Source organism: Rousettus aegyptiacus, unplaced genomic scaffold, assembly GCF_014176215.1.
Source record: "Rousettus aegyptiacus isolate mRouAeg1 unplaced genomic scaffold, mRouAeg1.p scaffold_m13_p_11, whole genome shotgun sequence".
In the NCBI taxonomy this organism is placed as follows: domain Eukaryota; kingdom Metazoa; phylum Chordata; class Mammalia; order Chiroptera; family Pteropodidae; genus Rousettus; species Rousettus aegyptiacus.
Window position 1 is genome coordinate 51,077,571 of NW_023416286.1, and position 12,111 is coordinate 51,089,681.

At 36.6% G+C, this 12,111-nt stretch overlaps 1 protein-coding gene across 6 annotated transcripts; it reads left to right on the plus strand.

The window, feature by feature from the left end:
* The first annotated feature begins 841 nt into the window (after positions 1-841).
* On the plus strand, positions 842-8,968 carry LIG4 (DNA ligase 4). 6 transcript variants are annotated; one of them, XR_004953375.1, is made up of 3 exons: positions 964-1,050; positions 1,252-1,303; positions 1,654-1,825. XR_004953375.1 is itself a non-coding variant. In XM_036228811.1 (3 exons), exon 3 carries the CDS (start codon positions 5,221-5,223, stop codon positions 7,954-7,956), a length of 2,736 nt encoding a protein of 911 aa, XP_036084704.1. In that variant the 5' UTR covers positions 980-1,050; positions 1,252-1,458; positions 5,193-5,220; the 3' UTR covers positions 7,957-8,968. The 6 variants fall into 6 exon arrangements, 4 of the variants coding, with proteins under 4 accessions (XP_036084706.1, XP_016011643.1, XP_036084704.1 ...); XM_036228811.1 differs by lacking the exon at positions 1,654-1,825 and adding an exon at positions 5,193-8,968 and having other exon boundaries at positions 980-1,050; positions 1,252-1,458; XM_036228812.1 differs by lacking the exon at positions 1,654-1,825 and adding an exon at positions 5,193-8,968 and having other exon boundaries at positions 985-1,050.
* The last annotated feature ends 3,143 nt before the right edge of the window (positions 8,969-12,111 follow it).

The window sequence follows — 12,111 nt, forward strand, 5'->3', positions numbered from 1 at the left end:
CTGTTTTATATACACAGAACTTGCTGATTTCTGCTACCAGATGGAAAGCTCCAGATCAAAGCCAAGACACATGATGAAAGTTTTCTGTTGTTGATCACCTAATAAGGGCCATGCACTAAGGTAGACTGCTTACATAAATTAATAATCACAGCAACGCTAAAAGATACTTAATGAAAACACCTTGATTTTCTTTGAACCAAATATTAGAAAGCCTGAAAGGAAGTATTGGTAGAAATCAATAGCTCCTGAAACATAAGGATTGGTTTTGTTTTCACCTCTCAGTCCTGTATACCTAGGGAAAATACTATAGTAGGTGCTCATTCAAGTTTGCCTAATAACTGACTCCTTGAACAGATTTGGTTATGTCTTTATTATGAATTATATATTATATATTATGATGAATTGTTATTTCTGTGCTGCAATAACACACATCCAAGTTGTACCTTCATGAAAAACAAATAGGAACAGACAGCCTTAGACAATATTGCAAAAGCCAATTTTTCCATTTAAATAACAGATGTTTGTGGAGGAAAGATGCCCTCTTCAACCTGTGCTTTCATAAACAACCAGTAAGACGAGTATTGGTACCATTGTTTACATACATGGAACAGAACTGAAAAGCTGTCACTTGCTAATAAGCAGGCCAACCAGAGAGCGAGATCAGGCTCCTGATCTAAGTAAGGAGCCAATGCACAAAGAGTTCTCGCTCAGCGACGAAATCCACTCATGACTCAACCTCTTGCAAAGCACCTGCTTCTTTGGGACGATATACGGAGCCGTGTTTGTAGTCACACTGCTACGTGAGCTCCCTCAGGCTCTTTGTAGCCCAGCAAGATCGGCGGTCACCCAGGTACTCCTGTGCACTTTATTTTCATGACGTCACTGCTTCACCAGCACTAGGTGCAACTGCGCCTGCGCACAGCTTTTTTATAACGTCACGGCTCCGCCCCCCTCAAGTGAGGAGTGCGCCTGCGCCAGGAGCAGTTTGTGGAACCGGTTACTCGGGTTCCAGCTTCAAGCTTGGTGACTGTTCCTGTGGCTTCGCGTCAGGTAGGCATTTTATAGGGCAGTCGGCCCGGGAGGGGCCTTGAAGTCCACGGAGGGAGTCAAAGGTGAAGTCCGGGCAGGCCTGGGTGACCAGAGCAGGAAGGGGTGATCTCACGTGTTCTTAGTCTGGCAAATGCTTATTGTCTTAAAAGGTTTTATTTCTAACCAAAAAATTATCAGTTCATCCTCCCCCTGCATCCACAGGTGAGGTACGGAGCACTTCGAAGACCGCGCTGCGTTAGAAACCAGGCCTTTGGTACGGGCGCTTGAACTAGACCTGCACCCCTGGGACGTGGGACAAGGGAACTAGAATTTATCCTGCGCTTGTCTCTCAAGAACCGTGTTGGTTGCTTTAATTGCGATTCTGAGTGCCCTACCCACCCTTCAGTAGGGACCCTCGGGCTCAGAGAGGTAATGGGTTTTGCCCAGGGTCAGATTCATTCGTGGGCCGTTGAAGATTTTGTTTGGGGACACAGGCATGTGTAGACCTCTCCGTCGATTTGGCGGATATGTACGGTTTGAGTTAGGAGAGATTGTAAACTTGGAGAGAATTACCTTATTTCTCTTCTTACACTTTGTCTTTCGTTAACTTCCTGATTCCCACAGACTTCTGGCTTCCCCCCGCCCGCTGAGATTTTCTCCAGATGTCACAACGTGCGGCGGAAGATAGGCTACCATAAACCTTTTGTCTCTTAAGCAAATATCTTGGCCAGGTGGCACGAAGGAAACTTCAGTTGTACCAGTCACTTTTTGTCCAATAAAATACACATCTCTCATATTCACAACCTTGCTAGGGTGTTTTGTGTCACTTTAGGACAATGCCAGCAGCACTTGAATGGATGATGTGTCATTACTGTGTACTAATTACTGGTATTCATTCTCTTGAAAGCATTCCTTATTATCAAAAAGTGAAATTTCTCCTTCCTTTCTTATCTGCTTAGTGTTTTTGCAATATTTATATTTTAAATGTTGCTTGGATCAACAAGCATTATAGTACTAAAATTGATCAAGGACTTTACTAAATGCCAGGTACTGTGTTAAGCACGATATGTAAATTGTCTGATGTCATTCTCATCTTAATTTGTACAGTTTTTAACGCCATTTCACACTTAAGGAAACTGAATCTTAGAGAAGTTAAGTAGTTGCCCTATATCACATAGCTATTGTTAGCATCTACAATTGAACTCAGATTTATTGGATTCTAGAGCCTGAGCCCTGACCACAAACCTCCATGTTTTATTTTTTTCAGAAATTGAAAGTATCAGCTAAAATAACCCTAGAATCCAGAAAATAAAATTACAGAGCATGTAAAAAGCTGTGAAAATCCTAATATTTCCCCTTGATACAATTTTAAAAGTTCAAAAATATTTAAGTCTATTCATTTTATATTAATTTTGGAATCTTTGTTATCTATATAGCAGTTTCACAATGCATGTGTATCTATACCCATAACTAGATTTCAACATTAGTTAAAATAATTTGAGTCTTTGTCTAGAACTTGAGGGGAACTTTGAGTTCATATAAAATCTGCCGATAGATTGGCAACTACACCAATAGTTGAACATTTAAAGAAATATTTCTTCACATACTTCATTTTACAAATATATAACTTGTAAATATGACATTATATGCCATAAGGTACTGGCTTGAGGGAGAATGTTTTGAGAGGATGGTGAAGATACTAACCAGGTGGTACAGTCAGTTATGCAAATGAGACACAGCAGGGGAAGCAGTTAACTAAATTCAAAGATAAAAGTCTCAGTCAGGAATGTAGTGTCATGAGTTTATCTCTTGGTCTAACTGACTAAATAGAAGTTAGATTTTTTGTCAGGAATTAGACTGAAAAGTGTGGCTTTTTTCCCTACAGGCCAGCAAATGGCTGTTGTGAATCTTTCCCAGTGCAGTTATAGCGGCTGAATGTTTTTAACCAGACTGAATACCGTCAGTTTGTGTGTGTGTGTGTGTGTAGGGGGGGAGGGTTCTCTGTGTTTCTCTGTATCTGTCCTGTCTTTCCCTAATTTACTTTCCAAGGAACTCATCTCTAGGTATTTAGTAATTTATTCAACAAACCTATCTCTCCAGGCACTAGTGGTACAAATTACAACGTGATTTCTGACTTCCAGTCACTGACAGTTTAGTAAATGTGGCACAGTAATTAGCCATTCAATTTCTTGTACTAGAGACTAGATAATGTAGTCTTGTACTAATAGTGCATGTGATTGTTTTTGTTTTCTGGGTCAGGGAATTTCTAGTCTCTGCACTATAGTAGATTCCTCTTTTGAAAAGTTAGTTTATTTTAGTGTTATATATTTTGAACCATATTAAAATAGCTCTGATACTTTGTAGATTATAATAGAACTTGCATGAATATATAAAACTTCAAAAAAATTTCACACTTGTGATAACTGGTTTAAGAAATTTTCTAGACCCTAGCCCAGCAAAGTACTTGTTAGATGGTCACTGGTGTCAATGCAGTATCAACAGGAATCCTCAGTTTGAGGTGCAGTGAAGAAGGAAACTTTATTCAGTGCAAGTAGCTCCATTAATGATATAGCCCAGTTATAAAGAAGTATGGCTATGAAATAGCTCTGGGGCCAGGCCTCTCTCACACCAGGCAGCCCTGCCTCTATGTCTTTGATGGTTCACCATAAGCGGTTGAACCTTGGGTAGAAAGGGAAAGTGCACTCCTTATGTCTTTGGTGAGCTGGCTTATGTAGACAGTAGTACCTGCCCTTGGTCCCTAATTGGCTCATCCTCATGTAAATGAGAACGTCAAATTCTTTTAGTTTGATTGGTCCAATAGCATTGTCTTACTTGGTCAGAATGAAACCATTCTGATTGGTTGGTGAAATGCTGATGGGCATATAGCTGAGCAGCTCCTACTGGATGGGGAAAGCTTAGGTTCTGTTGGTTGAAATACAATTCCAGGAACTTTTTTATAAGGAAGGGCTGGCTCAGATATCAGGAGCACAGTGCAGGCAGGCAATTCATTGCAGACTTATCACTGAAGTGCAATTTGCTGGAGAGGTCCCTATGTAAAAATGGCTGCTAGGCTCAGTTTTTTAAATTTGACCCCAGTTAGCCACTGGGAGCCATTCTTAGTAGGTATCGTCTCTCTCAGAGTCTATATTTTAGATGATACTTAAGTGAAAAATGACATTTTTCTGTTTTTATTTTTGTTAAAGCTCAGCATTTTATAATTACTTCCCATCATATTCCTTTTTCTTTACAGGATGTATGATTTCTTAAGACATAAGAAACATACTGTATTTGCCCATAGCATAGTGCCTGGTTTATATGTAGTCAGTGAATGGCGATGGTGGCTGGTGGGAGGTAACTGGTATGGGATTATAAACAAAAAAAGCATGCTAATGAATTTAAATTTATGAAACTGTAAGTAACTCTAATAAAATAGAGTTAAAAGAGGTCAAGTGAGGATTTCATGGAGAGAGTATTTTGATTTGGATTCTGAATTCCAGAGTGATTTGGCTATCAGTGAAGAAGTAAACATAGACATAAGCTTCATTTGTCTGGAGGAAGAAGATACCTATTTTTTGTGCATGTACGAAGAGCCCTATCTATGTAGGAGTTCATATTTCCTACAAGGCCAAATTTCCATTCAATGAGCTAGTGATTTGTAGAAAACATCTGTTTTAAGAAGTTTGGTTCTAAAAAAAAAAGTTTGGTTCTGATGCTGTACCTGACAGAAAAAGAGGAGAAATAAGGAAAAACCTTACCTCAGAAGCCCAGAAATATAATGAATTGAACCATTTTTGTTGTTTTTTATTGTTGTTGTCATTATTAGCAATCATCTTTGGCATTATGTGCCAAATAAGGAATGAAATAATTAATTTCAATAGAAATTGTAATTTAGGGGAAAAGAAAATTAAATGATTAATTTTACTATTCTAAATATGGGGTATGAGACTAGTGATACTTTTGATAATAAATACTAAATAGAGTAGGGGTAAAATAGTTCATTATTATTAAATATAGAGATTGAAAAGAGACATTATTTATAGAATTTAAAGCATTGATCTATTTTCATTTACCAAACATTATGAACCAGGTATTCTATGTAAGGTCTTTACATTAAATATATAGTTGAGTTTTATCTTTTAAAGTTGCTCTTTTTGTTTTATTAGTTAAACCAGAGGATTCATCATCGCTTCTATGGCTGCCTCGCAAACTTCACAAACTGTTGCATCTCACGTTCCTTTTGCCGATTTATGTTCAACTTTAGAACGAATACAGAGAAGTAAAGGACGTGAAGAAAAAATTAGATGCTTCAGGGAATTTTTAGACTCTTGGAGAAAATTTCATGATGCCCTTCATAAGAACCAAAAAAATGTCACAGACTCTTTTTACCCAGCAATGAGACTTATTCTTCCTCAGCTTGAAAGAGAGAGAATGGCCTATGGAATCAAAGAAACTATGCTTGCTAAACTTTATATTGAATTGCTCAATTTACCTAGAGAAGGAAAAGATGCTCTTAAACTTTTAAATTACAGAACACCTACTGGAACTCGTGGAGATGCTGGAGACTTTGCCATGATTGCATACTTTGTATTGAAACCAAGATGTTTACAGAAAGGAAGTTTATCCATACAGCAAGTAAATGACATTTTAGACTCAGTTGCCAGCAATAATTCTGCCAAAAGAAAAGACCTAATAAAGAAGAGTCTTCTTCAGCTTATAACTCAGAGTTCAGCACTTGAACAAAAGTGGCTTATACGGATGATAATAAAGGACTTAAGGCTTGGTTTTAGTCAGCAAACTGTATTTTCTGTTTTTCATAATGATGCTGCTGAGTTGCATAATGTCACCACAGATCTGGAAAAAGTCTGTAGACAACTGCACGATCCTTCAGTAGGACTCAGTGATATTTCTATCACTTTATTCTCTGCCTTTAAACCAATGCTAGCTGCAATAGCAGATATCGAGCGAATTGAAAAGGACATGAAAAACCAGAGTTTCTACATCGAAACCAAGCTAGATGGCGAGCGAATGCAAATGCATAAGGATGGGGATATATACGAATACTTTTCCCGAAATGGATATAAATATACAGAACAGTTTGGTGCTTCTCCACAGGAAGGTTCTCTTACACCATTTGTTCATAACGCATTCAAAACAGATATACAAGTCTGTATCCTTGATGGTGAGATGATGGCCTATAATCCTAATACACAGACTTTTATGCAAAAGGGGAATAAGTTTGATATCAAAAGAATGGTAGAAGATTCTGATCTGCAGACTTGTTACTGTGTTTTTGATGTATTGATGGTCAACAATAAAAAGCTAGGACACGAGACCCTGAGAAAGAGGTATGAAATTCTTAGTAGTATTTTTACACCAATACCAGGTAGAATAGAAATAGTACAGAAAACACAGGCTCATACTAAGAAAGAAGTAATTGATGCTCTGAATGAAGCAATAGATAAGAGAGAAGAGGGAATCATGGTAAAACATCCTCTATCCATTTATAAGCCGGACAAAAGAGGTGAAGGATGGTTAAAAATTAAACCAGAGTATGTAAATGGACTGATGGATGAACTGGATGTCATAATTGTCGGGGGTTATTGGGGTAAGGGTTCACGGGGTGGAATGATGTCTCATTTTTTGTGTGCTGTAACAGAGAAGCCTCCTTCTGGTGAAAAACCATCAGTGTTTCATACTCTCTGTCGTGTTGGCTCAGGTTACACCATGAAAGAACTGTATGATCTGGGCTTGAAATTAGCCAAATATTGGAAGCCTTTTCATAAAAAAGCTCCACCAAGTAGCATTTTATGTGGAACAGAGAAGCCCGAAGTGTACATTGAACCTTGTAATTCAGTCATTGTTCAGATTAAAGCGACGGAGATTGTTCCCAGTGATATGTATAAAACTGGCTGTACTTTGCGTTTTCCACGAATTGAAAAGATAAGAGAAGACAAAGAGTGGCATGAATGTATGACTCTGGATGACTTAGAACAACTTCGAGGGAAAGCATCTGGAAAACTTGCATCTAAACACTGTTACATAGGTGGCGATGATGAACCACGAGAAAAAAAGCGGAAAGCTGCCCCAAAGCTTAAGAAAGTTATTGGAATAATCGAACATTTAAAAGCACCTAACCTTACTAACATAAACAAAGTTTCCAGTATATTTGAAGATGTGGAGTTTTGTGTTATGAGTGGAATAGACAGCTATCCAAAGCCTGATCTGGAGAACAGAATTGCAGAACTTGGTGGTTATATAGTACAGAACCCAGGCCCAGACACATACTGTGTTATTGCAGGGTCTGAGAACATCCGTGTGAAAAACATAATTTCTTCAAATAAACATGATGTCGTCAAGCCTGAATGGCTATTAGAGTGTTTTAAAACCAAAAGCTGTGTCCCATGGCAGCCTCGCTTTATGATCCATATGTGCCCATCAACAAAACAACATTTTGCCCGTGAATATGATTGTTATGGTGATAGTTATTTTGTTGATACAGATTTGAACCAACTGAAGGAAGTGTTCTCAGGAATTAAAAATTCTAGTGAACCGACTCCTAAAGAAATGGCTTCTGTGATTGCCGATTTAGAATATCGATATTCCTGGGAGTGCTCTCCCCTCAGTATGTTTCGACACTACACCATTTATGTAGACTTGTACACTGTTATTAATGACCTGAGTACCGAAATCGAGGGAACAAGATTAGCTTTTACAGCCTTAGAGCTTCGGTTTCGTGGAGCAAAAGTAGTTTCTTTTTTAGCTGAGGGAGTGTCTCATGTAATCGTTGGGGAGGATCTTAATCGTGTTGTAGATTTTAAAGCTTTCCGAAGAACTCTTAAGATGAAGTTTAAAATTCTGCAAGAAGGTTGGGTAACTGATTCAATAGATAAATGTGAGTTACAGGAGGAAAAGCAATATTTGGTTTAAAGCTAGCTTTTCTAGCGAGGAAGGCCTCCGATTTGACTGACTCCTTAGAGTAAGTGCTAATGATAAAATATTTAAGTTCATTTTTATCTTTTAAAATCTATGCTCACATAGTATTATTATATATAGGAAAACAATAATTTTAACTTTTGAGATAGAAAAAACCATCGAATAGCCCAAAGCCAAGAAAGGAAAAATTCTTTTAGCAGTGTAGTATTTGATGATTTTTGTCATCAAGATGAAATTAAGTTTAAAGAAAAAGTGTTTACATAATCTTTATAGAAATCTAGACTCTTGACTCAGATATTAATAAAATACATGTGGAAGCTTTTAGAGTCATAGTATTGACCTAAACAGGATTTTCTGAGGTCAAATCAAAATTTTAATAGTTTTTATCTAATAAAAGCATTGTAAGAAAAAGCAGAATTGTTAAAATTGGACTTGTAAAATTAGGCCTTTTAAATTGAAGGCTGAAATTCTTCTAAATGAGAAATGTAAACAAGTTTATTTTTTAAGGTTAAGGTCAAGTTCATGTACATGGCCTTGTTAATAATGTAGTTAGCTAAATTAGGGTAAGTGGAATGAGTCTTAATTGTCTAAATAGATTAGTTTGATTTTTAAAAAATGGGATTTTAAAAAACTTGGCCTACATTTAACATTTTTCTAAAATAAAGTGTGTTTTAAGGAAAATGTTTTTATGTGAATTCATATTCCAGTATAAATAATATTCACAGTGTTTTTCCTAGATATAATCTATTGAATAGATGTCAAAATGGCATGTGTGTTTTAACTTTCATTACAGAGAAGTAACTTGCTTTGACTTTTAATATTTATTTATCCGTAGGTTATTTAAAATCAGTGTGTATGGTATATATTGTGTCTGGATTTATATGCTGAATTTTGGAATACAGCCTATTCATTTTGAAAAATATGCTTTCATGACACCATTGAAACATTTGGAATTTGGTACCCATATATAGGTTATTTGGAAGTAATTAAAAGTGTTATCCAAACAGTGGGATGAATGTATGTAATTTTGTTACCTTTCTTAATTTAAAATATTATGGTTTTGAAATAATTTCTTATGATATATTTATTTTAAAATAATAGTTATTTCAATGAAATTATTTTATAAATACAATTTTTAATAAATCAAGCTCCTGTTTAAGGTCATGTGTATATTTTTATAATGTCTATTGAGAAAAATTAGAAAATACAGGTAAATGTAGTAGGGAAAAACATTATGTAATTTTACCACCAATGTTAACATTTACTATTTTAGATTATCAGTGGTAAAGTGCAAAACACATTTACATTACAGTGTAACAAATAAGTATAAAACAAACTAGAATGCTTTATTGGATCAGCTTTTCTCACTTAATAAATTGTGAGAATATACATGGGTCACTAAAATATACCTACACTATTCTTTACTGCTAGAAAATATTGCATTGAGTATACTGTAATATATCCAGCTAGCCCACTGTTTGACTTTTAGGTTGTTTCACTAGGCCACCTCTCCTCCTCTCCCCTTCCCTTTTCCTACTGAGCCTTTGTAATAAATCTTTTACATAGTCTGTGTATACTAGTCCTATACTTTATACCTTTCTAGAAATGGAATTACTGACTCAAAGTTACGTATTTTTCAGTGCATTGCAAAATCCTGGCAAAAATGGCTTTCTAGATTTTTCTCATCTCTAAATGTTGGAAAGTTCAGTTCTTAGTACTAGACCTAATCTCTGTTTTAATTCACTCCAGAGGTACTCTCATCCTGCTCCATAGCTTTAAATATACTGGTAACTCCCACAAATGTATAGCCCTGATTCTTTGCTGAACTTCTGTTTATGTATCTATCTAATATCTCTACGTGAAGTCTGATGGGCCTTTCAAACTTAGTATTTCTTACTATAACATTCTTTTTAAATTTTTTTATTATCAAAAATATTAACAATTTTAAATGCAAAGTAGAGAAAAGTAAAAAACCTGCGTATATACATCACCCAGTCTCAATTATCAACGATCAGTCTTTTTTCATATTTATAAACCTCTGGATTATTTTGAAGTAATCTTAGATCACATAATTTCATCTACAAGTATTCCCTGTAGAACTCTTGATTTTTCAAACAAACGTACTGTCGTTTCCAGTGTCCCCCTTCTCATTAAACTGCATGCTATTTACCCAGCTGCTCAAGCCAAAAGCCAGAGTCCTTGACTTCATCTGTTCTCACACCTCCAGAGCATAGCAAATCTTGTTGGAAAGAGCTTCCAAATACATTCAGAATATGACCTCTCACCTCTCTTACCATAGTTTTCACCCATATTATTCACTGGGTTGCTTTCCTAGCCTCCTAACAGGCCTTCCTCCCTGTGCTTGTAATTCCACCACTGTGTTCTCCATAACAAAATTTTTACTTTTAAAGATGCAAGTTAGGTTATGTTACTCCCCTAGTCAGAATCAGTGACTCTCCACCCTTTATAACTTCCAAAGTCTTTAACATGGTCTGTTGGAGATGGCTCCACATCATCTTTTAGCTCTCAGACTTCATTCCTACTAGTTATCCACCGCCCCCCACCACCCTTGCTTACCACACTGTAGGCACACTGGTCAGATTGCTTTTCCTTTGAACTCATTCAGGTCTCTCCTAATATTTTTTTTCACCCACATCTTATCTTCATCATAAAATGATCTCCTACCACTAGAACATAAACCCTGTGAATGGAGAAATTTGGTATGTTTTGTTCACTGTTGTAATATTTATGGAATATTTTGGAGAAGACAAAAATACTTTACTTTGCTCTTATTCTCCAAGGCATGGTTTCTTGCCTTGAAAGCAAGATGAGATATTTACTGTTTAAGAACACCCTTTTCTGCATCCTTGATGACTTAGAACTGTTCTGAAAGAATTCATTTCTTCAGGCTGACAGTACCTTCTTAGAAAGTCAGATGGCTGGACTGTTTCATACACTTGTGCTTTCACTGGGACCGGAGTTAAACAAGGCTATTTTGTACCCTTAAAATCCACTTTGGGGAAAATAGGTTGAGCTTAGCTTTAAAGCACTAGAGCTATTCTGTAAATAACTGCTACCATTCACTTTCAGACAATGTATATTAAGTTTTTATTCTCTTACATAATCATTTGAATAAAAAGATGAATAAGGCAGTCTGCCCTCAACTCACAGTGTACTGAAAGATATATATAATTGGAATACAAAAGATAAGTGTTATCCCAGCTAAAGGAATGATGGATTGTCCTAAAAGCCATATGATATGGGGGAAAAAAAAAAAAAAAGTACAAGCTCTAGAATCGTCATCCTCGATCTCAATCCTATTTCTAACCTATTATCAGTATTAGTTTGAGCTAATGACAACTCCTGAACTTAGCTTCTAAACTTTCAAATGGAAACAACACCTATGTCACCCAGATCTTTGAGGGCAAAATGAGACTACCCAACATATGCGAAGGACTCTTCAGCTTTTATCTGCTGCTCTCTAGGCCTCTCCCGTGGGGTTACTAAGTGAGTGGATTCTGGAAAGATAATAGAATTTCATCAATCACAGTGGTATGGAGGGTTTCTCCTGGCAAAAGGAAGATTACAAATGAAGAAATAGAGAGTACAAAAGTGTGGGGAGATATTTGTAAAATACTCAGATTTAGGCGTGAGGGGTAGACAACAGGTAAATAGATAAGGATAGGTTTTAATAGATCTTAAATGCCACAATACAGAATATGGGTTTTATCTGGTGCTCAGGAAAAGTGCATTGAAGAATTTTAAGCAAGGTATTTTAGGCTCCTGCCTAAGGCACATTTCTTGATTCCCCATTTTAGTTTGAACTGATATAACAAAATACCATTGACTGGGTGGCTCTAATAACAAACATGTATTACAGTTCTGGAAGCTGGAAGTCCAATATCAGGGTGCCAGCAAAGCCCAGTTCTGGTGTGTGTCTTCTTCCTGAATTACAGAGGACTACTTTCTTACTGTATCTTTATGTGGTGGAGAGAGACTGAACTCTGGTCTCTTCATCTTATAGGGACACAACTCCTATAATGGGGTTTCCACCCTCATTATTCATCTAAATATAGTTACCTCCCAAAAACCTCACCTCCAAATATCATCACGTGGAGGATTAGAGCTTCACATATGTACTCCAGGGGA